Below are 26,825 nucleotides of genomic sequence, written 5' to 3'. Positions count from 1 at the left end.
GTGTGTGCTCATGGTTGAAGTGTTTCACACCTGGACTGTTGTTGGTATTTGATCATTATCAGAAGTTTGAAAGGGACACTTATTTCCTAGGAACTGTATTCTTTTTACCCTTTTTCAGTGATGATTCTAAAAGATGATTTAGTCTCATTAAATTTTAATCCCAGTGTAGCTCCATGTAGCTTCAGTAGTATCAGAGAGAGCTGATAGTTCTCTCAGGGTCAGAAGAAAATAGGATTGCATTGTCTGTGCACAGAGGTTCTGTCTCCTGGGCTGTAATTGGCACATGTGGTCAATTATTGTTTTGAAATCTCTACTTGCACTGAGAGGCACAATCCCTCAGCTCCCCTTTAGGCAGGTGGTGGCTGTGCTATCCCTAACTTAGGCCAGTGTCTAAATAATGCCAGAATAGAAATCAAGGTTCTAGGACCAAATTAATTTGTGATAGAGGAAAGCAGACAATCCTGTCTAGAGGCGTAATGTAGGTCAGAACTTTTAAGTGGTGTCTTTGTCACGACAGTAGATTGACAGCAACCAAATACAGTGGTTTTCCAGTTGGCTGGAATGACTTAAACAGCCTGTGTCCTAATGGAATAGCTCATTGTGGTGCAAACGTGCACTGAGGACATCCTGCTTACTGCTTAATTAACATCCAGGGGAGACTTCTGAAAACGTGGCTTAAAATTGCTTCTCTGCTTGTTGATTAAAACTTCTCTCCGTGTGTTGGTTTTGTTTTATATTTCTTTGAACTTGGCAAAGCTCTGACCCTTAAAAGCAGGAATTCAGACTATCTTTTGTTGTGTATTTTTGGTTGCCTGACTCAGTGTTAGCAGAGTCTTTATTTGCAATTACATTTTGTTGCATACAGCTTGATCTCCATCTCTTTGTTCCTTTGCAGCATCCCCTCAAACTCAGGTTCCTGTAGAAGATGATGCAGTGCATGTCATTAAAGTGGTAAAGTGTAGATCTCATTTCTAAATTATTAACTGGCATGCAGTTCTTTCTCTTAATTATCTATCCTCATTTTCAGCATTGGGTCTCTATTGCATGCTTGTGGGTTTTGGTGCTTGGGTTTTTTATATCCTTTCCCTGCTTGGGGATACGTTTGCCATTTCCATGATACACAGTATTTCCTTGATTTTTTTTATTTTTTTTTTCCTTGATTACAGCCCCTCAACACTTTAGTGAGGAAAATTATACTATGATCTCACACACACCTGATCTCCAATATTTCTGAAAATAGTATCTTAAATAATATCTGAAAGAATCGGTGTTGGTTATGAAAATGCATTGCCAAACAACTTTTATTTTTAGCTACTTAATAAAATTAAATTTCAGGTGACATGGAGTTTGGGGCATGGGAGAAAAAAAGGGTTTCATTCCTTGGTATTTATTATATGCTTTTCTTAATAAACTGTTGTCTTTTTAATGCCTTTTATGATACCAAGTTTATTTGTTTCTCAACAGGAATATCTTGAAAATGGCCCCTTGTTTTCTGAGCTGAAGTTCTACCAGAGGGCTGCAAAACAAGAGCATAGTAAGTAAAGTAATGTCCCAGCTCTGACTCAGGTAGCTGTAAGGACAAGTTTGGGTTTAACTGCTTCTGTTAAGAACTGTTGTTATAGTGCTTGAAAGCCAGCTCATTTCATGTACCTTGAACCAGTGCCAGCTGATGCTGTGGTAATTCTGGATTGCTGTAGGTTTTGTTACTTGGGTGTTGTCCTTGTTCTTTCTGGTCAGAATGGAGAACAGAAGCCAACCAGCCAGAACAGGGCCACATTTGTTATGTGCACACCAAAGAATGGACTCTTGAGTCAGGCCAGCCCAAGGACAGAGAAAACACCCCAAACCTGGAGTTCTCACCTGCCTTTAACCCAATGTTATGTTGTTCTTATTACAGTAAGAAAATGGATGAATCTCAAAAAAATAAGATGTTTAGGAATTCCAGTATTTTGGGGATCAGGCCTGGCTGAGTACAAGGGAAAAAGGTAATGAGATAAATGGTAATTAAACCTCAGTTTGACTGACAACCCATTTTCAAAAACGGAGATTTAGTCCTTTCAGTCTGACACAAACTTGCAGTCATGTCTTAAAGGATTCCTCCCTTTTCCATATTCCCTGATAGCTACAGGTTCATGGTCATGGAGAGACTGGGGCAAGACCTTCAAAGAATCTTTGAAGATTGTGGAAGCAAGTTTAAGAAGGAGATTGTCCTGCAACTTGGGGCACGAATGGTATGCAAAGAGAGAGAGGAAATTGCTGTGTCTCAAATTTGCTGAGTTCAACTAGAGAATTTTCTTGCTAATACAGTTGTTTTAGGTGGCTGCTGAGTTTTGAATTAAATGTGCAAATGCTATATATGTTCTTATTTCTCTGGAGTTTTTTAGGGAAAAAAGTAGAAATTCAGTAGAAAATCAAGACTCCTCTACAGACTGAAATTTGGTCAAACCAATTCCTTTTTGTAATAGGTTAAAACACAGACCATCCACTTCAACATGTGTGTCTAGACTGAGATGTGTAAGCCTATTCTCATGTTTCAACATGTATTGATTTTTTTTCAGTGTCTGAAGGGTATTGTATTAGACATTCATATTTGTCAAAGTTCACAATTGCATGCCTGAATGCCAAATTTTCAGTGTGTTTGCTGAACACACTGATCATACAGGCCAGGATTTGGCCTGTCTGCAAATACCAGTTTTGCTTTCAAATGGGTCTAGACTGGCACATTCCAACAGGAAGTTACATATGGGCACCTTTGTAACATGATTTGTGTTGTGAAATACTGTGAAATACTGCTATTGCTGAGCAGAGGTAGATAGAAAATGGAGTAGAGGCAATGGTCTTAAGTTAGAGAACTCTGAGACTGGATGCATCTAAAGCATCCCTTTAACCTAAAAATATATATATATATTTTTTTTTAATTGAAGGGCTTTCATAGTCACATAATTGATAAACCTGTAATGCTGTTTGTTCTGCCCAAAAGTTAGGATTGGGTTGTCCTTTGAGTTGCCAAGAGCAAATGTATTTTTTTAATAATAATTAGAGCTACTGTGCCTCAGTGCCGCTGGAGGAGCTGGTTCAGGGAGGCTGTGACATGAGATGCTGGTCATGTAATAACTGGTAGGATCACACTTCTGCCAAACCTTTAGAACTGATGGAATATGATCTTTCTAAGAGCTTGGTGTTCTCAGCAACTCCTCTGGTGTTTATCAAGTACTGGTTTCATTCTTGCTCTGGAATTTAGAAGCTGGTGCTCAGCTAGTTACACAGGAATAGCTCGTGCAAAGTATGGCTTGTTTATGCTTTGCCATCATTAGTCCAAGCCCAATTTGTCAGCTCAGTCTGTGTAGCCCTTGGTTCCCCTGTCTGAGTGAGAAATACTTGGTGGCAGGGTTAGGGGCAGAGTGGAGAAGATGATGATGATGTTCTCTGTTCTAAACTCTCTTAGTTGGATACTTTGGAATACATACATGAAAATGAGTATGTCCATGGGGACATTAAAGCAGCAAATCTCCTTCTGGGCTACAGCAATCCACATGAGGTGAGTGTGTTTACTTATCTACACTTTTACTTTTCTGTTTTTATAACCATTGAAAAGTTTTAAGTTTTGCACATGTTTTACTTTCACAACTCACATATTAAAAAGAGTTTATGTATGAACATTCACATCCCCTCACAACAGGTCTGAGTGGCTCTGTGGAGCTTGAGGGCTGAGAAAGAAGCAGGACAAAGCTGTGCTTTGTTCCCTCTGTTCTGCTGACTGGGATACTTCTGTGGATGGGTAAATTAATAAAGAGGATAAATTATAAGACCTAATTACTGCTCTAGGTTATACCAATTAAAGGATACTAGAAGAGATTAAGAATGTGGCCCATTGTACTTTTATTCTTGGAAGTTCTAGATTTCTAATATTGCCATGAGTTGTTTCCATGCCCTAACTCTCCTGTCCTGCTCATTATAGTGGAGAGAACAGGTAAGTAGGATTAAAGTTGCTGTTCTCTGACAGTCCAAAGCCAGCCTTGAAATGGAAGTCTCTGATTGAAATGTTTTAAAATAAATCTTTTGGTCCTGTCATATTCCACATGTTCTTCTGATGCCCTTTTTTTATTCTTCAGGTAATAAAATCTAAATATGCTTTTTTAATTGGAAAAAATAGTTTATGAAAAAAGGACGTCTCCAACTTCACTTAAATATAATTAGCTGTAAGCAATACTTCTTTCAATTTTGGTTTCTCTGCTGCCGTGATAAAGAAACAGATTTTGCAAAGCAGCTCACTGCCATTTGTGGTGAACCTTTTGAGTATATTTGCTCTATTTAAAAGCTTCAAGTTAAATGGCTAAGTCAAATTTAACTTGTCAGCTTTTCTGAAAGACATCATTTGAAAAGCAGCATGGCTGTTTAAGACAACCCTGGGTTTATACAGTGGGAGCAGCCAGTGCATAATCACAGTTTATGGTGGGTGTTCTGCTGAATCCAGAGGAGGAGGCTCTTTAGAGCCACAACGATCTGCAACCATTAGCATAACTCAAATGACTTTTCTTTTGTCTTGGCTATTGTGTATTTTTTATGGCAGCAAGAAGTGCTGCTGTTTTTCACATTGCAATCACTTGGGAAGTGTCCACTTACAGTAATCATAAAATGTTAAGACTTGGAGCTGACTTGGAATTGGGCAGATTGCTGGATGATTTTGTGATTTGTTTCATGTGTTATTTGTATGAAGATGGTGCTGTACTTGTAATTTGCTTTAATGATAGTAAATTCATTGGCAGGTTAAAAATAAGGTACTTGTGAGTTACTGGACAGAGGTTTTAGGGTTTATTAAATAAAATAAATCAGTAGATGCTCCAGTTTGAGTAGCTCTAACTCAACATGTACAAAGTGTACGTCACTGCTGGGAGGTTTGCTGTAGAATTTTGTTTCATCGAAATTTCAACTGAAATTATTCTAGAAAACATTTTAAAAAGTTCCCATTCTAGTTCAGAAGTGCTAATGGGGAGAATTTCTAATATTTGCTTGCATTTCTATGGTATGAATTAAGCTTCCATTCCTGTATGTGTGAAGTGTTTGTGCCACCTTTCTCTCTCTGCCAACACAGTGAGTAACTCCATTGCCTAGGTCTTGGTTGGTACTTTGTTTTTTAAAAGGTAAAATGACCAACCTCATCTCATAAATAGGGAGTGAGAGCATCTAGCCTATGGCAAACTCCAACCCAGGGGCTTCTGTAGCTCCTGTTGGAGTTGGCATAATAAAACTGCCTGATTTCTGTGGTGAGGTTTTTCAAGAATTTTGTGCCAGTAGGTTTTTTCTCTTTAGGGTCGAGGACTGTAAGAGAAAATAAATTGTAAGTATTCTAGAACAAAAAAAAAAAACCAACCTTATTGTTTTTAAAATAAACCAAAACTCATCTCTTAAAAGTAATATATATCTCTATTCAAAATATAATTCCATATTCGGTTGTGGTAAAGAGATAAATCGCTGTTCAAAAAGCAGATGTACCTTTATACTAAACTTTTTTTTTTTGCAGAAAGTCAGTGACAAATTTGCATGTAAGAATACACACCAAGAATTACTAAATTACAGAAAAAATGCAATTTTCCTGTGTTAGATTTCCTACTGCTGGTCTCTCTCTTCTGTAAATTAAGCTGGTGAATTTCCACCATAGCCAATAAATAAGAGTCTCCTTTCTGAAAGGGCATGTGAAATCCATACTGCTGTCCCCTACTTTGTGTGGCACAGCAGAGAAACAAATAAAGTCAAGGTTCTGTCACTGTGTGACCTCCAAGTGATGGTTAGAAATGGGGAGAGGCTCCCAATGGAGTGGCCTCAAAGAGCTGCAGATGTGCTCGGCAGGAGGCAGCGAGGCCATTCCCTGAGCCACAGGTCACAGGATCAATGCTGCAGTCAATGGTTGTGAGCACGGACCTGCACAGGCACTGACAGAGCAGCAGTGATGGACTGAGGGGAGTGCACGGCCCATGAATCTCACAGAGCCCTCAAAGGAAACTTCAAGTCATCAGACCTATAAATTACAGGTGAAGCACAGTCTCAGGGCTGTGGAGAGTTAAAAGATAATTTGGTGCTTGGTCCTGTGTGTATGGGAAAGCAGAACAAGCAGCGTTGATAGAGACTCTGAAAGAAATTTAAATCCATTCATTTAAATTTAAAAGGTGATACTATTAAGTGGTCAGCAGACAAGAGCTTAAAACCTGCATTTTAAATGAATAAGGTTTGGGGGAGCACCTCTTGCAGACAATCACATTGCAGTTGTTTTCTTTTTTTGTTTTTCCCCGTGGATTTTATGGGCAGACATGTTGCAGTGTTGCAGACTCGAGTCTGTTGGAGTTTAAAAGCTGTAAATTTTAGTTGTGTTTACACCTCAGTCCTTATTTGAAGTGTTTCTTAGACAAAACAGTTGTATTATAGACCTCTGACTTGATTATCAGAGACAGAATAATACACAATTGTTTCAGAAGATACAGAAATCATGCATTGATCTTATGGGGAAAAGTTGCATGAAAGCAATTCTGACTTCAAGCTGTTTTTCATTGTGAGGTGAATTGTTGTGATTCCTGCTTTTTAGCCCACTGGGACAGACTTGCTGAAGTGCAGGTGAATTGGGAAAAATTCAAATCCTTTCTGTTCTCCTTTAGGGCAGTGATGCCCTGTGCCCCTTCCCCTCTCTCCATTGGTAACCTGCTTTCCTCCTTCCTTGGCTTTTGTTTATAAAAGATGCTCTCTGTCCTAATCACAAAGTTCACACTTCCTGTCCCAAAATGGACCTCAGTCTGCCTTTCCCCTTTTGGTAGTCCAGTGTCTAACTGAACCTGACACCACTCTGGCCATTAGCAACCAATCTGCCTCTTATTAGTAGGTATCTACTTAATTGTTCACAGGCATGATGTAAACCTGGGAACGGAAACACACAGAGAAAATCAATGTACTGTCATCTTTCCAGCAATAAATCTCCTGCTCTGTCCTTCAAGATAAAGGGAATACCATGAGAATCCAAAGGGCCAGGCTAATAACTACTCAGCTCAGTGCAGTTAAATATCATCACATGTACAAGTTGTAAGAATTGTCTATGTTTAGCAGATATTTAGCACTTCAGACACCAAGAACTGAGAGTGGGTCATGCACAAAGAGGGCAGAGGATGGCTGAAACTGTGAGCACAAGCAGCCAGCTACAAATAATTATTTGTGATAATTCACTTGACCAAGATGGGCACGTTTACGTGTGCATGAAATTAAGGTGAAGGCTTTAGAAATCTGGCTCATGGTTTGTAACAAAAATCTATTAACAACAGACCATGCTAAGCACTGCAGAGCCTGGTGCAGACTGGGATGTGTCAAGAAGAAAAACCTGAATGAAAAAAGAATTAAAATAAGTGAGTGGGAAGGAGTGTACAGTCTACCACAGTTAAACCCTGCTGTTCTGGGCTTATGTCCCTGCTGCACCTTCATCATCCATGGTACCTTTTCTTACTCCAGTCTTGTTTGTCTTGATTGCTCTACTCTGTTTTGTTTGCTTTTTGTTCCCAAAAAAGCATGCAAATAAAAAAAAAAAAATTTATGGTATTGAAGCCCATACTAAAACTGCCTTTATTTTTCTCAGTAGTCTTTAATACTTGTCTGCTTTTCCCCTTCCCTCTACCCTTAAAAAATGCACAACAACTATAAACTCTAAATGAGCTACCTCTACCATGTTCTGAGAAAATTTGGAAGGGCATACAGTATTACATTATCAAAAAGTGACAACTAGCTATAAAGAACTGTATATCTTTTTAATGATGAAAGGGTTATAATGAGAATTGATAAAATGAAATTAATGGTAATTTAAAATAACACAGTCGTTCTGATAATGGTTGTGGCAAGGTTGTAACAGTGCCTTGCTGGTTTTGTACAAGCTGAAGGAGATTGATTTTTGTTGGTGGCCAAGAAGCTTTGCCTTGAGAGGTTGCCATATTTGTGGAAAAAATTTGATGTGAAAATTATGGAAGTGATAAATGGCCCAGCTAGAAACAAGCTGAACTGGGACCCTCATGGCCAACTTTTGAGGAGAACTGCTGTGATCAGATGTCAGCATCACCCTGCATGTGAGTGGCTTTAGGAAGCAGTTGCTTCTTTATTTCCAGATCTTTCCATGATCAGTCAGTGCAGGATAACTTGATTACTTCCCACTTCTAGCAGGTTTTCAGCATAAATTGAAAACTGCTCTGCTGATATGGCTACTTGAAGGTATTTTTAGCATTTCCATTGGTTAAAAATGTACTGCAATAATGGAGCTGCCTTAAAAAGAAGAAAGGACATAGTTACTGTGATAGGACAAGTGTGGGGTTTTTTTTTTACATACTTCCAAGTTTAACTAGCAAATAGACGTGGCTGGACTGTTGCTGGTATAGTGTATAACCCACTAAGGCTGGGTTGTCACATGGGACATCTGACATAAGCTGGCATGCCCAGCCCAAACCAGAGAGCTGCCAGAGGTACTGTGGGTGTATTTTCTTTCCCAAGAGTTGAAATTTTATTTTAATGAAAAGCATAGCCTTAATTTTTAATGCTATTTTATCTTCCTGTCCGTGTCAGAAACCCTGTAGTCAAGCAAAATCCAAATCACACTACTGAGTCTGGGAAGAATGCACCTTCTAGGCTCCTCTCTCTTTCCCAGCCCACAAAGGATGCAGAAAGCTCCCAAAACTTGGTATTTAGGGTAGTTTGAGCGAGTTCTCTAACTGTGGGCTCAGTTAGGGCAGCACCAGAGCATCAGGAATACACTACAGAATGGATGCAGGAAAAAAATCAAATCTGTCTGCCCAACCATGCTGATGCCCTGTCCCAGATTTTGTAGCCATCCATGCCTCTGGTCTTTAATCTTGTATCCCAGTTTGGCTGGGCTGTCAGGTGAGAAACATCATCAATAATCTTAAAAGCCACCCCCCTGCAGGAAGTGAGCACTGCAGCCTGGCTTACACGCTCCAGATAAGCTCAGATCCTGCAGCAGAAACAGTAAAACCAAGAGACCAGCAATCCCAGGATTTGAGGCTGCCTGGAGCACAAGCAGGAATCAGTAGTTCAACAGAATGTGCTACAAAGTAACGTGTTAAGTTTTCTTGAGGCTTTTTTTGTTTGTTTGTTTTTGCCTTTATCAGGAGTGACATAATTAAATGGCAAGTGAGTGCCAGAAAAGTTTATTTTAGACTTTTTTTAGGATAAACTGTTTTTTAGCTAAAGACAAAACTAAACTAAGGTTCGGATAAGATGTTTTTCTTTATCATATAATAGGATTTAGTAGAAGTGATCTCTGTGCCTTCAGATAATTTTCAGCTTTTGCCCCAAAAATCCATGGATGGAATGGTGAATGTGGCAGTATTGCAGCATGGACAATTTGGGCCAAATTTTTTTTTCTCTTACATTGCTTTAACTCCATGTATTTGCTTCAGAGTAACTGAGAGACCACCGTTTGTTTCTGTGTTTTTTTAAATGCATTCTAAATTCAGGAGTGGTTTACTGGGATGACTTTGCTTTGTTTTAGCCTACACTTTGAATAGTTGAGTTTAGTGACAGTGGCATTCCAAAGGGTGGGATTTCAGTTGGGTCAGTGCCCTGGGGCACTGGAGCCCCATGTCCAGTCCAGCTGCCTCTTCCTCTGGCTTTGAAGCTGCACAGTAGAGTTGAATTTGAAGAGTCTCAGCTGCTGGAAAATCCAAACAGGGGGAAGTGTGTGTGCCTGCTTAAGTCAGGGGAGGAGGGGGTCCCATAAGCAACGTGAGGCTGCATAAAAGGCATATTGCAGTTTATGATGTCTGGATGCCCACCTGGAGAGCAGAGAGCTCAGGAACAAAATAAAATGACTGAAATCCTGCTCGACTCTGAAATAAGATAAGAGTGTAGTAGTGGAAGGATTTAAATGGGGAGGGCAGCTGTTATAGCCCCCAGTTGTACATATTTTATCCTGAGGCACCATTTGGTTTAATAAAATTTAGATCTAAGGCTGTCCTTAACCTATCAGTTTCTTAAGACTTAATTATAAAGGTTATACTTTCAAAGGACAAAAGCATTATTCATTTGTCTGTTCATGTCTTCCAGGTTTATCTTGCAGATTATGGACTTTCCTACAGATATTGTCCCAATGGGAACCACAAACAGTATCAGGAAAATCCTAGGAAGGGCCATAATGGGACAATAGAGTTTACCAGCATAGATGCCCACAAGGGAGTAGGTAGGTTTCTTTTTTTTTATTTCAGATGAGTGATTATAGAGTGAGCAATCAGGCTGTGAGAGCTGCTGTGCACAGGAGAAGCAGAGGTGGGGATTGCTCAGCCCCTCGTGTGGTGACCTCCACGTGTGCCTGGGAATGCTTCCCCAGGGAAGGGGCAGCAGGGGGAGCCCCGAGAGGCTCTGCACACCCAGCACTGGAGCAGCCCAGGACAACCCCGAGAAGAGCTCAACATCAAACTGAATTGGTTCACGTTGGGAGGACTGGTTTGTGCTTGCTGTACCCTGCAGAGGCAGGATTTGCTAATGCTGCATTGTCAAGGAAAAGGCTTTGGAATCTGTCCTTTAGGGAGAGCTGTGTCTGAGTGTCACCATCTGTGTTATGGGAGGGTATTTCAAGATGACATTCCTTCTGCAAGGAGAAAAACCTTTTTTGAAGCCATAAAGTGTTAACTTTTTGAAATCTTTTTCCAGTAGCCTTTCATATATCTTACTTATTTAAACTCACTTTGATGGTATTGGAAACACATTTGCAGGTAAATTACATACATAGTCCTTTTATTGGATATTGATTGTACTGCCTTGCATTCCAAGGCAGACTTAATTCAACAATTCCCTAATTAGTTAAAGTCATAACCTATGTCTTGTATTCATTTACCATTAATTAAACCTTAGCTGTTTATTACACTGCAGTCCAAATCCAATAGCAGACCCATAGAGCCATGGAAAAGGGACTGGGAGGTCAATATTGAAAATATATGGTGTAAAGTCCCACTGATGGCTGCATTGTTCACAATCAATATGGTCAATGCAACACAACTTTCTTAGTTGCTATGTCAGCAAGACAAAAAGTCAATTCTAATGTTATGCTAGTGAAAAAAATGGTGATTATTGAAAAACTTTGACTCTTGCTACAAAAGAGTGTTTTTGTTAACTTTTCTTTCCCCTTTCCCCTCCTTCACCCCCAAGATCACCTCAAGCAGGAGGGATGGTTTGCTGCTGCCAGCTTGGTGAGCATCAGTGTCACGAGTGATAGCTGCAGGAATTTGTGCTTGTTAATAGCTGCTGAACTGTTACCTTAAACTAATACTTTCTAACGAGTTTTAGTTGGCACAAACAACTGTATATTATTGCTTTTTCTATTAAAAGGACCATTGACCATGTAATGTAGAGGGTCTTGATAATTTGCTGGAGCTGTTAAAACCTGCAGTCGTTTAACTCTGGTCATTAGGAAAAATGAAATAAGACTGGCAAGTACTTCCTGCTAAGACAACTGCACCATTTCACCTGCTAGAAAATATTTTGTGGTGAGGAGAGCATCTGTTTTGGACTCTTCTGGCCTTCCCAAGCATGCAGGGTGTTTTCTGGAGATCTGATTCTGCCTGCTTTGCCTGGTAGTGTGTGTGTGATGTGGCTGTGCACTGGTATTTGGTGTGGATGCTCTTTGAAGAGCAGGTAGAAGCTGGAATATTGGGGATTTGGCTGTTGGATAGTTACAGCAACCAGTTTGGTGGTGTTTGTGGATGGGTATGTGAATATAGGACAGATAATTCCATTTATTTGGAAGTGCAGGGAAATTTTAGAGACTTGTGTGCCAAAGTGTGGAGAGGAAGCATGAGGCAGGTTTTGCAATCTGTGTCTTAGATAACCTCGAAGTGTTAAAGTCGTGATGGTATTGGTTAAAACCAGAGGACTCCACAAAACAAAATATTCAGAAAGATAGTTTGAAGGAGCTTATCCCCCTCTTACACTTGAAAGGTGTTTGCTTGATAGCTGCAAACAGAAAATCCACGGCTTTTTTGGTGCTCCTGCTGGAAGAGACTGCAGAACGTGATGTGGGATTGGGTATTTGCAGAGCATCCAAACTCTTCACATAGAGTCCCAGCTCTGACTTTGTGATGGTCTCCTGCTTTTGTCTGGGACAGTTAATTTTCATCCCAGTAGCTGTGCAGTGCTGTGGTTTGGATTTAGGATGAGAATGACACTGAGAGCCACAGGGATGTTGTAGCTGTTGTTGAGCTCACCCTAAATCAAGGACTGCTGAGTTCCTGGTGCTCTGGCAGTGAGGAGCTGCTCAAGGAGCTGGGAGGGAGCGTGGCCAGGACAGCAGAGCTGGCCAGAGGGATATTCCATACCCTGGACTAACAGGGACACTGGATAAACTGGGGGGGTCAGCCAGGAGGGGCTGATTGCTGCTCAGGTGGTGCTGAGCAGCTCTGTTGTGCATCACTTTTCTGTCAGGGGGTTTGTTCCTTTCCTCACCTTCCTTTTCATTATTATTATTTTTAAAGTTTTATTTCAACTATTAAACTGTTGTTAACCCACGGATTTTATTTTTTTTCCCTGATTCTCCTTTCTGTCCCTTCAGGGAGGGGCAGGGGGTGAATGGCTGTGTGGTACTTAAATTGGTAGCATGACAAACAGCCTGAATCCATTAAGGTAAAACTACCAGAGTTTCCCATTTGCAGCAGAGCTCTCAACATCCCAGGGAAAATCTGCAGTGGCTTCTGTTGGAGATTGCAGGGGTTCAGCTGGCAGAACACAGCAGTGGGTTTCCCTGCTCTCTTAGTGTGAGGCTGAGAGGCACAGAGATGTCTCAGGATGCTGAAAGACTTCCAGCAGCTTCTTTGCTCAGCAGTCTCCTGGATTCCCCACTCGTGGTGGAGTCTTGGCACAGTCTCCTGTACAGAGTGAGGTGGGGTGTTCTGAAAACTCTTTAAAGCCTTCATTCTGTCACCCAGCTTTTCAGAGTGGAATACTTTGTTATTTCAATGCTCCAGGAATATTGTTCTAATTTTTAAATGCTATTTTATATAAATGAGATCCTTCCCGGAGGGCATTTCCTTTATGTATGTAGCAACATAAATATCTCAGTCCCCCTGAACAGCATCAGTGGCTGCTTTGAGCTGGACAAATGAGAACATTTTGACTTGTTCATGAAGCAGCTGCTGAATACATGCAGATGTTGAGGGACATGCTGAAGCTTTAACAAAATTAGGAATTTGAAGATTTTCCAATGCTGGGAATTGATACCCTTCTTTCACAGAGCCAGTCAAATGCATTCCCTTCCCAGTAATTTAAGTCAAGGCTGGAGTTTCTGTGGTTGAATGGAGAGTTTAATTATTGCCCAGGATCTCTGTGGAGCTCACCAGGTGTAGAGTTGTGCAATCCACTGAGATCCAGAAAGGTTCCTACCGGTGGTCACTGCAGGGAAACACTTTGGGGTGCTGGCATTGCTCTGAGTTCTCCTGACAGCCTCTGGTAAGGCCGAGTGGGATGTGCTGTTCCCATGGCAGCTGCATCCTTGAGCTGTGTTTGGAGTTCTCCTGGAACCTAGTAGGGCCCAGCCTGGCCTCTGCCACAGGATCCAACCCTGGATTTGTGGCAGGATCCCATCCCAACCAAGATGTGGGTGTTTGAAATTGAAACCCTTTTTATTCTGATGCTGATTTCTCAGGGCACAACTGCATTGTTGGTTTTAGCATGTACTCACTGTATTCATTTTTAAAGACCAGCCTGTATAAACAGTATTGCATTTTGGCTTGTTGATTGATAATTAAGGAGAATTATATCTGTACTCAGTGTACATTTAAAAAGTTGTTACATAGTTAGTGTTAAAAAGTAATATTTGGATCAATGCCTCCTATGGATTTTTGTAGATTTTCTCCTCACTGAGGCATGCAGTCAATACCTAATTTCTCTGGAGATTTACTGCACTTAACATATTGAGGTCCTTTTAAATACTCCAGTCCTGTGCATTGAGTGCGTAAGCCCAGTTTTAATTTGCTATCATTGATGAACATAAGAGTATGAAGTGTCTATGCTGAATTCCCTCCAGCATATATTTGTGTTTGCCATCGATTCCAGGCTCAGTCCTCTCCCTTCTCCCAACCCTTTACAGTAACTCTGAGCGGTGTTGCCATCTGTGGCATCAGTCGAGTCCCCACTGAAGTCTGTGCAGGACTGATCTCTGCATCTGCAGTAGTAAAAGCTGCTGCTCCTGGCACTGGGGGCTGGGGACCGGCTTCTCTGTGCCCCTCACATGGGGCTGCTGCAGCTTGAGCTCCATCAGAACACTGGGCCACTGGGTTTGTGCAGGGCAGTGCCAGCCTTGGGCTGATGGCAGGGAAAGCCCTGCAGCCCTTGTGCTGGTTTTCCCCAGTGCTCCAGCAGAGCTGCTCTGTGGTGTTAAAAACGCAGCTCAGTGCTTGGCCATTTTTCCTGTTCTGCTGACTAAAATATGTGCAGGGTTCGTTTTGTGAGGAAGGATGTGCAGGAATATAAACACCTATGCCTGGAAACACATTCTTTGGGAGCCTGCTTCCAGAGAACAGAGCTCTGGATCAAGAGGTTGATTTGGCATCTGTCCATGCATAGTTAGGATTCAGAGGGAGCCTGTGGGATTTTTTTTTCTTTTTTTTTTTTTTGTCGGTCAAATGAATTATTGATCTGCTGCAGTTTGATATGTGTTTCCCAAAGACTGTGTACAGGACAAACTGTAAATCCTAAATAATAAAAGGAAAATATAACCAGTCTGGCAAAAAATGGGTGGAACTTTGCAGTGGGAAATAAATAAAAAGATGGTTTAGTTCCTGAGAGTTGGATTAAAAATGTGTGCCCAGCAGAGGAGGGAGCAGGAGGTGGCTGTAAGTGAAAGAAGAGTCACTAGCAAGGAAAAGATTGGATAGGCTTCTACAGCCACCTCTGGAAGCTGCCAGGAATGTTCAGAAGCAGCAAAAATAAGATGAGAAGCATTTACAACTTTGTCACATCTGAGGACTGTGCCTGGAAATGGGCTGTTTAATTTTGGCTGTTGTTCTCTACACCAGTGAATCTCAGCTGCTTGCCCACCCCTACTTGTCAGGCCTTACCTTTGTGATTCTTTTTTTCTGCCACACAGATGTGAAAGAAGAGTAAAACTTCCTGTCCCCACTCTCCTGCCACATGTCCTTACTGCAAGCTTGGAACCTTTTGCTTCCGACCAGGTACTGGCATGTCCTGCCACCACCATTTTACTCCCACCCAGACCTCGTGGTGACATTCCTCTGCACCTTCCAGCCTTCCCACTACATCAACCTCTCCCCAGCCGAGCAGGAACCTCTTTCTTTCAGCACATCCCATTCCACCAATCCTGATGATTCCCCCTGGCAGCTCTGCTGTGTATTCCATGCCTGTGAGCCTATTAACCCATCAAGTGTGTGTCTGTAGGATCCCAGTTTAAGCCTGGGCTCTCTGGAAGAGATGGTGCCATGGATTTTTATTTTTTTATTTTTTTTTCAGCAATCCGTGGTGGAGGTTATTGTCAGGGAATACTTGAGAAATGTGCCAAGCAGGAGGTGCAGGGCTGGCCATGAGAGCAGGGGTGGCTCCTGGCTGGCCATGAGGAGGGCAGAGGTGGCTCCTGGCTGGCATTTGCCCTGTCTGAGGCTGGATAACTCTGTGCAATGGCCTCCAAGCACTAAAATGTATCAATAATTTAATGTCCTTCTCTAATCTCTCCCATGGAGCCACCCACTATTCCACTGGTCATTGTCCTGCTGCAGGGAGCTTCTCAAACTTTGGACCAGGACTTTGGGGAAGGAATACTTCATTAACTGTTTTCTGGGGTTTTTTTTGTCTTTTCATTTCTCCTGCCCCTATAATAGAGGCACTCATTTTTGGCAAGTCTTGTATTTGTCTGGTTTTTAATCGGCCTTAATTTATATCACTTTGTATATATATATCTATATCTATGTATTTTTATCATAATTGTATTTCACCATGGTCATGTTAACCCTCCTTTCCTTTATGGGCTTTTGCATTACTGACTGTGGTGTGTGAGTTCTGTGTGCTTGTGAATTACCATAAATTCCCGTCCTGTAATGCCAGTGAGAACTGGGGGTGCCACTGCACATCATGCAATGTGAGCAACCAAAATGATCCTTGTATGAAAAGCTTCTAATCCAAAAAATCACTAATAGTGAAGTTACCATGTAACAGTGCTAACTAAAAATAAGACATTATTTCTTCTGTCACTTTTTTAGATCTTTACAAAAGGCTGAAGAAAAGCAGCTAAACAGAGGCCATAGAGAAAGCTCCCAGTTTTACTTCTGTTTCAGGGGAGTTCTTGGGAGCAGTGGAGTTTTGAGAGCATATTGTGGCTGTTGTGATATCATTGATCTATTTGGAAATAATCATCTGAATATAAATTAGAGTGGAGATAGCTGCCAAATTCAGTGTACAGAGATCTATCATCTATTTTCTTCTAAGGTGAATTGCTTCAGTTATTCTGAGTTATTGGAGCCTGTGCCTGCGTGTTGAGTATGTTTGTGGCATATTTAAAACTGATTTCATTGATGTGGTTGTGAGCTCATCAACTTCACTGGAGTTGTTCCTGATTTATCTTGGTAGGACTAAGAACAGAATCAGACCTTAAATCTCCAAATTAAAATTTAAACTGTAAAGGCATTGTGAAATAAAATACCACCAATATGTTCCTATTAAATGCTACTTCGTATGAGACTAAAATAATAGTAAGAAAAATCCTGTGAGTAGAAAAGCAGAAATCAAACATCTATTAAAAAAGAAAAAAAAACCCAGCAAGTTTTTTAGCAGAGAAGTAAGAATTTGATTTAAATAAGTGCTGGTTGGAGTGTACACTCTTGTAACTGTGACAAGTTATCAAGCAGAATTGTTTTATTTTCACCTGGCTGTCATATTTAAAGTGAAGGCAGATTGATTTCTCTCCGCTGATGTTTATCAAGAATTCCTGTAATCTTCAAATGTGTGAGCAGATTTATTTTTGCAAGTAAACATATCTTTGAAATTTATCTATTAGTGCTCTATTTGATGTGAAAATCTAATAATTCCATTGTCTATAGATAATACTAACTCGTTAAAGATTAATCAATTACTTTTTAACAAGAATCTAAATGATTTAAAAGCTTGAGGGATTTAGCTTATATGGAGCAGAGAGAAATAAGCAAGTACAGCCAAAGAATCAAATGCTGACGTTTTCATGTGGTTCTACAAAAGCCCCGTGTAAATGTCTGTGTTGAGCAGCACTTGTGGTGGCCTGGGAGGTGAAGGGATAGGGGGGTTACTGTCTCCTGTGAAATATTTCCTGTCACTGCTGGGCAGGGGTGCTTTGGCTCCACGTACCTTTTTGGTGTCCCCGTGCCTGCTGTGGCTTTGGGCAGGTGTCAGCCAAGGCTCTTGGTTTGTCATGGCTTTGTCCCAGGAGCTGCAGGTGAGAGGGAAGGTCGTTAGTCATGGCCAAACTGTGAAGAAACTTTAATCTCTAGGACTGTTTTGTCAGAAAACGACTTGTCTGGGGGTAGCTTCTGAAATCTGATTGGTTTGCTGTTATTTATAGATGCACATCAATGAATCCCCCCCCTGTGGAAAAAAGCTGTCCATTGGAATTCTGACAATTTTCATCAAAAGCCTCTTTTCTGTAGCCTCTCCCACACAAACAGGTGCCAGAAAGACATTGTGAAAATTAGAGGATCTGCAGTCAAAAACGCTGGCTTATATGGATCTAATCTGGAATTGCCATAATGGAAAAAGGAGTTGTGAACACGTGTGTGAATGGAATTGTTCCACAGTTACCGGGAGATTTATGGCCAGAGAAATCACTACAGAACAGCAAGTGGTAGAGATTGTGTTTTTATTTTAATATGGGAGCCAAGTCTTGCATTAGGACGTTGCTGAATCCAGGGCAGAAAATAAACGACGCCCGAGGGACAGCACAGCCGTGTTGGATCCAGGGGCCTTTAATAATCCCGAGCCTAAGAGCAGTTAGGATAGGGAATGTATAAAAACTAATCTGCTGCTTTTACAGTAATGTGTGCACAGGAACAAGGAGCCGTTATGATGTGTTGGCACCGTGGCTTTTAGCAGATGACTTCTTAAATTAAAAGATAAGTTCGTCGAGTGACTTTTCTGGAATTTATTTAATGAAGGCCCATAAAATATGATATCTGTTTACAGCTGGATTAACAGCACAGTGCTCAGCTACCGGTCTTTACACTGGATAAAAAGTGCCAAACAAGTCTGAACTCCTCTTTCCTTCTTGGAAAGCACAAATTCGTTTTGGAAAAGCATAAATTTAACTTCTACATCTGTCTGTCTTTAATCACGGCGGGCAGTTTCTGGTTTTGCAGATTCCGTGTGGTTTTGACGTGCAAACCGTAGGCTGCAAGTCAAAGAAATCCTGCAGTGCTCCTGCTTGTTCAGTTTTAGCAAGTTTGGTTTCCTCTGGGCAGCAGCAAGCACTAGCAATCCTGTTGGTATTGCACTTTCCCCCTCCCTCTTTCTCTAGGAAAACCCAGTAGATGAACTTCAGTTTTTCTGCGTAGATGATGCTCAGGCATGGGGTTAATTTTTGATTTAATTTTGTCTCCTGTATTTGTGTCTGCCTGGGGTGTGCAGAGAGTAAGCTGTTCCTGAAATAACTTCCCTTTTGGAAGCAGCAGTGGGAAGTTCAGGCAGCACTGTGCTGAGCAGCGAGTGTGGTTTGGGTCGTGCAGAGCTCCGCAGACGCTGCTGGAGCCGGGAGCGGCTCAGGCGAGTCAGTGCACACTAGATGGCACTTTTGTCCCAGCATCCGAGTTCAAACGGCTCCGCGGGAGAACAGGAAAGGCCATCAGTGTTTAGTCTGCTCTCACAGAGTCCCTGCATGACCAATGTGGACCCCATGGACTTCCTGGAACATGTGTTAGCAATTTAGCAGCAGACATTTATTTCTTTGTTTTACTGCTTGGCTCTTTGAGAAAGTGTTGGTACTCAGTTATGGGCTGTCTGGATCATGTCAGAGGCCATGGGGATCAAGTCCATGTGACAGGCCAGACTGAGGAAGGATGGAGTTGGAGGAGGTGAGGAAGCTGACCCTCACTTGAGCAGGAACAAGTCACTGCCTGTCTGTGGCCTGTGGCCAAATGCCGGGGCGGTTCAGGTCTAATACAGCTGAACAAACAAAACACTTTGCCCATTTCATATTTCATCAGCACCAGTTCAATCAAAGTCTTTTCTATTTCCTAAGAAGAAGTTCCTATTCTTAATTGTATTTTTTTTTCCTCTTTCCCCCCTCCCCCTTCCCCACATTTTAGCCCCATCCAGACGAGGTGACCTTGAAATCCTTGGCTACTGCATGCTGCAGTGGTTGTGTGGGAAGCTGCCCTGGGAGCAGAACCTCAAGGACCCTGTAGCTGTCCAGACTGCAAAAACAAAGTAAGGACAACCCCCCCCCCCCACACACACATGGATACACCAGCCTGGAGCCCTGCAGCATCCTCACTGCTTCCCAGCTCTGGGAAACACAGCTTTCCATGTGTAGAACAGCACCTTAGGAGAAAGCTAAAACAATTTTCCTTAATTAAGAGAGATGTTGGAAGCAGTTAAAATGGGAACTTTATGTGCATGTCTACCCTCCTTTGCATGTTTATGTCTGTGCTGCTGTGAGGAGAGGATGGATTCCAGTGCACAGTACACAGGCATTTTGTCTGCTGTGTGTTTTTCCAATACTCTTTTTTTTTCCCCAAGAAAACATTTGTAAATTAGCACAAGCCTTAGTGCACATACAAAAGGTTGTTGTGTGGTTCCATTAAACTTCACGGGTGCTTTGTAGAGACCGTAGTACAAACATCTCTTGGAGGTTTTTCCACATGTGCACTCAATTTATTTAACTTTCTATATGATACTGTTTTTCAGATGTTTTTCTGTAGGTTTTTAATGTTACATAAGCCTACTGCCATTACAAACAATTAAATACCAAAACACTAAGGAGCTTGGTGAAAATCTTTCCTTTTTCCCAGCATGACTTGGAGCTCACTGGAGCAACAGTGGGTCAGTGTTTTCTTCCTCTGCCCTCCCAGCTAGGACTGGAGGGAGTTAATTGCACCTGGTACCTGTAGCAGGCTCCAGAGCAGAGGAGTTACACAGAACTGTAACATCACAATAGCAGGAGGCAGCAAACTTGGAAGTAGGGCAGGTCACAGCAGAGGTACCTGCTGGGGGGGGCTGATCCCCAAAATCCATGTGCAGATTCCGTGGGCAGCAGCTCCTGCAGCCTGTGCACAGGGCTGAGTGCAGCTGGGAATGTTGACACCCTCTGCTGTGTTTAATATTTCTCCTTTAGAAGTTCTGATCATTACACAGCCCCCTGCGAGGTAACACTTAGACAATTCAATGGGAAATCAATTTAATCAATCAAGCTGCTCCAATGATTCTTCCCTTGCTGTTAACCCTTGCATGGCTCGTGTTTCCAGCATTCTGAACAGAAGGAGGCTTCAAGGAAATGCACAGAAAATTCCACAGATTGCACTTATCAGAAATATCTTCTTACTTTAGTGTTTGCATTCCTGGAATTAGGTATCTTGCCCAGGTTATCCCTCTCACCTGTCTTAATTTTCAGGTTCCTGTGAGTGCTGGACTGCCCAAGATGAGGGCTGGTGTTATTCCTGTTTTTAGGAATTGATGCCAAGCTTCTTTGCTGTTCCTGTTTCTGGATGGACAGGAATTACACCTGTGGCCCTACTGTTTATGAAGCATGTGGGACTTTGGGTGATGTGACCTCCCTGTCCCCTTGTGGCCTTGTAGTGCCTGAGTCTGACTTTACCAACCACGTGCTCCATGGCAGAGAGGGCCTGATGATAGGGAGTAGGAAGGCAGAGCAGAACTGCTGCTTAAATTCCAAAATAGGAATGGGAATCATCAATCTGAAATCAGAATGAGCCATTTTGCTCAAAGGGTTTTTGTTTTTCCTTCTAGGAAGCTTAAAATTTGTGCAAAGAAAAGCTTAAAGTGCAGTTTTAAGTGTCAGCCTGGTCTTGGTGAAACCAGCAGCATGCAAATAGTTAAAACTGGATCTGGTGAGGGGAGATCTGGGTTCAAAAGCAGTCCTGTGAACCATTAGCTATCCTGGAGGTCCACTCCCTTTGGAACTGAGACTTGCTGTCTTCCTGAATCCCAAATGAGGAATCACCTGCTCCAAAAGCACATTAAACTGTTGCACTCTGTGTTTCAGACTTATGGATGAGCTCCCAGATTCAGTGCTGAGGTGGGATTCTCCTGGAAGCAACTGCAGTAAGTGAACTTGCACCTGTACCCTAAGGCTCTTCAGCCTCTTCCTAAACACAGTTCAGTGTCTGACTGTGGGGGGAGCAGAAGAGAAGGGAAAGTAACACAAATTGAACAAAGTCTTTGGGTAAAAAGGAATCTTGCTCAGTCTATGATGTATCCCATGGAGTGACATCAGGGATCCTGGCCATATGTAATCCAAGGTGTTGGGAAGCAGTGACTATCTTGGAAACAGAAGTAGCTGTTAGTATGGAAATAGTAAGCAACTGTCTACCAAAGGTTTATTGCTCAGTGCTCAGAGTTTGAAAAAGCAAATGGATGCACAGTTTGTCTTGTCTTGTTTCTTCCTTCCCTGAAACACAAAAGTAACTCAGGGAAAACACCAAAGGTCAGTGTCTATTTTTGATTTATTCCCTTATTTTCCTAGCACTTTTGTATTGGAATTATTGGAATGCAGTGTGTATTAGGGGAAATTTATTCATGATGTGTATACATATTTAATAAATCTTTCCTGCTGGGATTTGACCAGATGCTAATATCTGGTGTAGCACTCCAGTTTTAGGATACACTTGGGTCTTCAACTGAAAGAAAAGTTTGAACCCCCCATATGTTTTTCCTACTAGCATTATTTCTGCCCATTCAGTGGTTTCCCTGTTTTCTGAACTACTTGATGGAAAAATGTTGCTGCTGTTGGACTGTTTTGGGATGCAATCAGAAAAACAATAGTAGTGTTTGAAGTTTTAAAAAAATTGTGTTTTTCCAAAGCATTCCGAGTATAGTTTTTATGCAGATTAAAATAATACTGTTCAGAGTAATTAATATTTAAAGGGATATTGTGATCTATCAAAGACTTTCCTCTTTTACACTGAACTATCAATACTCCTTGATAAAATATTTTAATTTTTATCCTTGGATAGCTGTCAGTGCTGTGGGAATTAGTGCATGAACATAACGAGATGGAGCACTTCAAGTCTGGCTTGTTTATCCAAGTCTGTCTTTTCCTTTTCTCCTCCCAAAAAGACAAGACATTGTCAGTTCTGTGTTTTGAGTGTGCCTTCAGCTAAAATTGTGTTGTCTCGTTTGGCAGCAGAGGATTGGCATCCGTGTTGGAATGAGATCCTCTCTGAACTTCTGGGGTTACACTCAGTGAAATTCACAGTCAAATCTGCTCTACAGGTGAAATAGCCAAGTTTCTGGCCTCTGTTTCTGGCTTAGCTTATGCTGAGAAGCCAAAGTATCAAGTGCTGAAGAAAATCCTGCTGGATGGCCTGGAGTCAAGTGGGATGCGTTACGACGGCCCTCTGGAATTTTCCACGGCAGCAGCAGCGAGCACACGGAATCACCGCGCTGCTAAGGCACCCAGAGTGAGTGAGACAGCTCTGGGATTATCTCTGACAGCTCCTCTTGGACAGGAGAAATAGTTAAAGCTCTCAAAATGATACTGACACAGCAGTTCTTCTGCCTTAAATGCACCATGTTTGTTAATTCCTGTTTCCCCTGGCTTTGCTAAAAAGTGGAATGTCAACCCTCAAGGAGGAAGAACTGCCATGAGTCCTTTTGACCCACAGGCTCTCACTTCAAAGCAGTAGGTCTGTGGAGAATGATTTACTTTCAGGATAATGGGGAAGTCAAGGACTTTGTTCACTAACATCTTGAAGACAAGCCTGGATGCCAGGTTTTTCCTTCGTCCCAGATTAAAAGCAAAGCTACCTTTATTAGTGACAGCATTTAATTCATTTTCTTGCTTTCAGGCTGTTCTTTGTCATTTGCCTTTATCCTCCTGCAGTGTGGAGGAGATGTTCCTGTGGCTTTAGCTGTGCTGTTGGTGTGCACTGGCACAGGATTTTCCAAGTGACAGCTCTCCTGTGCTATTTTCCTCCAGTGCTCTAAGTTCATGAAGCCCAGCTTCCCTAAGCAGAGAGGGAGGTAATTAGCAGTTTTGCTGGGAAATGCCAGTCCTGTTGTTCCTGTGGAAGTGCCCATATGCAGCAGCCCTGTGCAGGGCTCTGGGGCATGTGCAATAAGGCAGGGTCAGGGTCCCATCCATTTTTAATATTCCTGGTGAACTTTGGACCATCACAAGTGTACGTGAGCCAAGAATGCAGGATGCAAACTAATGTGACTGATAGGCTGCGAGATGAATGGTGATTCAAGTATCAGTGCACAGATGGTTCTGATTTGCTGAGTTTTGTAGCTGCTGCAACTGAAGACATAAAATATCCTTCTAGTCATAAATTAGCTCTTTGGAAGCAAAACCTTGGCACCAGAGCTTTACAACCTTCAATTAGTAGGGAAAGAAGTATTTGAATGACTGTGGTATTGACATCTGTAGGCCTGCATAGTAATCATTCCTAATAGAAGAGAATATCTGTTTGAGGGGGTTTTGCATGGCTAATTAACCACCAGTGAGAATATGTAATTTTTTCATGATCTCCTGATTGTCACCTTTCTCTCATGATACAATTAGATTTTATTGTAGCAAGTGCCTCACAAACCAATTGTCAGCACTATTTACGTATTGTGGAAGGCAGAACAAAAGTTCATGTTTAATGAAAAGGCACTGGGTTTTGATCTTGGTAATTACAGATACTTAGCTTAGCACTTTTATTGACTTTTCTGGTTTTGCCCCCTTTTTTTTCATTTTAACAAACCCAAAAGCTGTTTTGGTGACAGGACTTGTGTGGCTGTAATGGTGAGTACTGTGCCCTCACTCATTCGAGAAGTTTTTTTAAGTTTGCACTGTTTTGTGAAGTGACTCAGAGCATCAAGTAGCTGTTAACTGATCTCCAGCTGATCCTGCTGGATCTCTGTTTCACAGGAGTCTTTGATTTCTCAGAGTCAGACACTAAATAGTAAATCTATTTCCTTCTTAAGCCTGGTCGAAGACTCAACAGTGTGTGGCATAAAAGATGATTTCAGCCTTGCAGGCTGCAGGAGCTGCTGCAGCGCTGGATATTCACAAGTCACACCCCCCTGGAAAATCCCTGGCTGAGGAGTGTCAGTTATCACCATTCCTGTGCTGCAGGATTCTGTGGGATTGGGTTTGATGGCCAGGAACAGGATGAGAGGGAATGCCTGGGTGTTACTAAATCTTGGCACCTGTCAGCACTTTCTCAGGGGAATCTGTAATGCCGAGTGTCTCACTTCTTGGAACAGTGAGAACACCAGGATCACCTGGGTATTACTGCAGCCTGTTCCTTCAGCCAGTTTCCTCTAAATATTTGCTCCAAAACAGCTGCAGAAAGGCAATTTTAGGGTTATTCAAAGGATTTAAGGACTACTTAAATACAAGTAGAGAGGGCAGGTAACTGAACTCTCGAAATTTATTGCTATTTTCAGAAAATGCAATATTTCAGTGGCCTGGTACACTTGGTGCTGCAGCCCCGACAGTGCTGGATGACAGGCAGGCTCTTCCCAGTGCATCTTTTCCCAGTGCATCTCTTCCCACTGCTTAGTGATCCTTAGTTTGTTTACCAGATCTCTTGACCCTAGATAAATATTTTCAGCTTTTACCCCCTACAGTGAAAGTGCTGATGTTGGGGCAAGAGGAAAGTGGGGTGAAAGCAGGCGGAAGGCCAAGTCACTTGATCTTGTAGAAAGCAGACTAAAAAATAATTTCATTAATACCAACCTGTAATGTCATTAGAATGAAATACGGTCATTTTTAGGTGTAAACCCACTTATTTTTCACTTTTGGATGCTCTAAGTCCTGTTTGGAAGGTGATGCAGTTGTTTAAGGTGTGTATATATGATGATTTTGTTTCTGTGTGAAATCTGAGCTTTTTTTCACTGTACATAATGCTTACTGTGCACCCCAGGCTCGCCTCCCAAAGTCTCCACCAAAACCAGCTCAGCAGAAGGGAAAAAAGCTGGAAGGTGAAGAACCTGCCTGTCAAAACAAAGCGTGTGTGGGGGTGACAGGCACACAGCTCCTGGGAAAAGAAAAGCCAAATACACGGAGCAGGAAGCCTCCCCCAGCAGAGCTGCAGCAGGTGAGGATTCAGCACCCAAATCTCCCTTGTTCATTAGCTCCGTGTCTGTCTCTTGGGGTGCGTGAGGAGGAACAGGGCTGGAAAAGAGCCAAGGGCCTGACCTGCCCCAAAGCTGGCACCTCCAAGTGCTGGATCAGGACCTGGGGTAACTGTGAACTTACTGAGTTCCTTTCAGCACACAGAGTTGCTGTCTGTACCTCAGCGGGCTCCCTTGCCCAGGCCTTCCTCAAAAGCAGTGCAGCAGAAGGAGGACACAAGGCACGGGGACCACTCCAGCTGCCTGAGCAGGCCCCACACCCGGGGAACACGGCAGCAGCTCCAGGTGGAAGAGAAGCCACTTAGATTTTACACTACACAGCAGGAACCTGAGCACCCAAAACAGGTGAGGTGAGGGGTTTGGTGTTACCACAGAACAGTCTCAGTGCCTTGAGAAGGAAAGAGCAACTTTTCTAAAAACAAGAGTTCTAAAAACCCCTTGAAACCTCAGCTGTGTGTATGCAAACTCTGTTTGCCACGAACACTAAAGGTTTGTGGGTAATTGCCTGAATGTATTATTGGCCAGCTACCAGTGCAGTTGGTGTAGCTGCAGAGCAAAGCCCTGCATGTGGATGCAGACTGTAACTTCCCAACTCTTCTCTCTCCCTTTGTGGACCCTGGTGTTTGCTTGGTAGAAACTTAGTTCAGTAGTTTCCTTCTCTGTGTAGTGGAAAACTTCATAGTGCTGGTTACTTAAGTCCTTAAATTCTGAGTTTTACATCAGAGGATTTTAGCAGTTAACAAACTCACCTTGAATATTACTGTTAATTTAGTATAAAGCATAAAAGGGCTGAATGAATAGTTTAAGTCTTACTCTTCAACTGTACAACAGGAAAAAAAAAGAAAAAATGAATCGGTTTTAGTACAAATAATACAGCACCACATCCACCTCAGTGATCACCCTGTGCTCCTGTTCTCTGGAGCTCTCGTGTATTTTAGTGAGGAGATTGCACCTTGGTTTTCTTTCATATAAACAAATAACTTGGTTAAATGAGGACAGTTTCTAATGAGCACAGCTTTAAAGGTAGCTTTATGATTAATCCAACATTCTTTGCTTCAAGCAGTCTGATCATCACTGCCTGGAGACTCCGGTACAAGCTGGGAGAGGGAAGCAGCAAAAGCACAGCTGTACCTGAGAGCACCAGGCAGGACAGTGGTGAGCAGAACCATCCTGGGACATGTTTTGGCTGCCAGCAGGGGAGATGGAGTCTGACAAGTCACACACAACTTTAGAATAGGAAAGCATTCCAGTGCTACTTCCTAGTCCTCAAATGTCAAGTTTTTGCAGAGAAGGGACCAATCACTGGGCTGATGGTTAGATTATATTTGTGTTTGGATTTAGTTTTTCTAATGGAAAAGCTGCTATTGCAATAGGATTAAACATGCTATTTCTATGTAGAATCATTCTGTGGTACTCACTGAATGGGTGTTGGATACCATTTAAGCCATTCAAATGAGAAAATGGAGAAGGAAAAAAGGCAGGATTTTCTTAGCTTCATTTTGCAGAATTCCTCTCCATTTCTCTCACAT

General features: G+C 42.1%; 1 protein-coding gene across 4 annotated transcripts in view; it reads left to right on the top strand.

Annotated features, from left to right (window-relative positions):
• VRK2 (VRK serine/threonine kinase 2) overlaps positions 1-26,825 on the top strand; it is a 36,401-nt gene that overhangs the window by 8,420 nt on the left and 1,156 nt on the right. Inside the window, exons 3-14 of one of the 4 annotated variants that reach the window (XM_088160763.1) lie at positions 896-951; positions 1,465-1,534; positions 1,898-1,985; positions 2,123-2,231; positions 3,446-3,538; positions 10,081-10,213; positions 19,299-19,419; positions 21,215-21,273; positions 22,444-22,631; positions 25,086-25,259; positions 25,435-25,641; positions 26,360-26,451. In XM_088160763.1, the coding sequence (XP_088016889.1) occupies positions 896-951; positions 1,465-1,534; positions 1,898-1,985; positions 2,123-2,231; positions 3,446-3,538; positions 10,081-10,213; positions 19,299-19,419; positions 21,215-21,273; positions 22,444-22,631; positions 25,086-25,259; positions 25,435-25,641; positions 26,360-26,431 (1,370 nt within the window). In that variant the 3' untranslated portion in view covers positions 26,432-26,451. Of the gene's footprint in view, positions 1-895; positions 952-1,464; positions 1,535-1,897; positions 1,986-2,122; positions 2,232-3,445; positions 3,539-10,080; positions 10,214-19,298; positions 19,420-21,214; positions 21,274-22,443; positions 22,632-25,085; positions 25,260-25,434; positions 25,642-26,356; positions 26,452-26,825 lie in introns of all 4 variants that reach the window. The other 3 variants (XM_014895112.2, XM_014895110.2, XM_088160762.1) reach the window with 3 other exon arrangements.

The sequence above is a fragment of the Sturnus vulgaris genome, chromosome 3 (assembly GCF_052056855.1).
Source record: "Sturnus vulgaris isolate bStuVul1 chromosome 3, bStuVul1.hap1, whole genome shotgun sequence".
Taxonomy (NCBI): Eukaryota; Metazoa; Chordata; class Aves; order Passeriformes; family Sturnidae; genus Sturnus; species Sturnus vulgaris.
The sequence above is the reverse complement of the archived record's forward strand: the minus strand, read 5'-3'. Positions and strand labels throughout refer to the sequence as shown.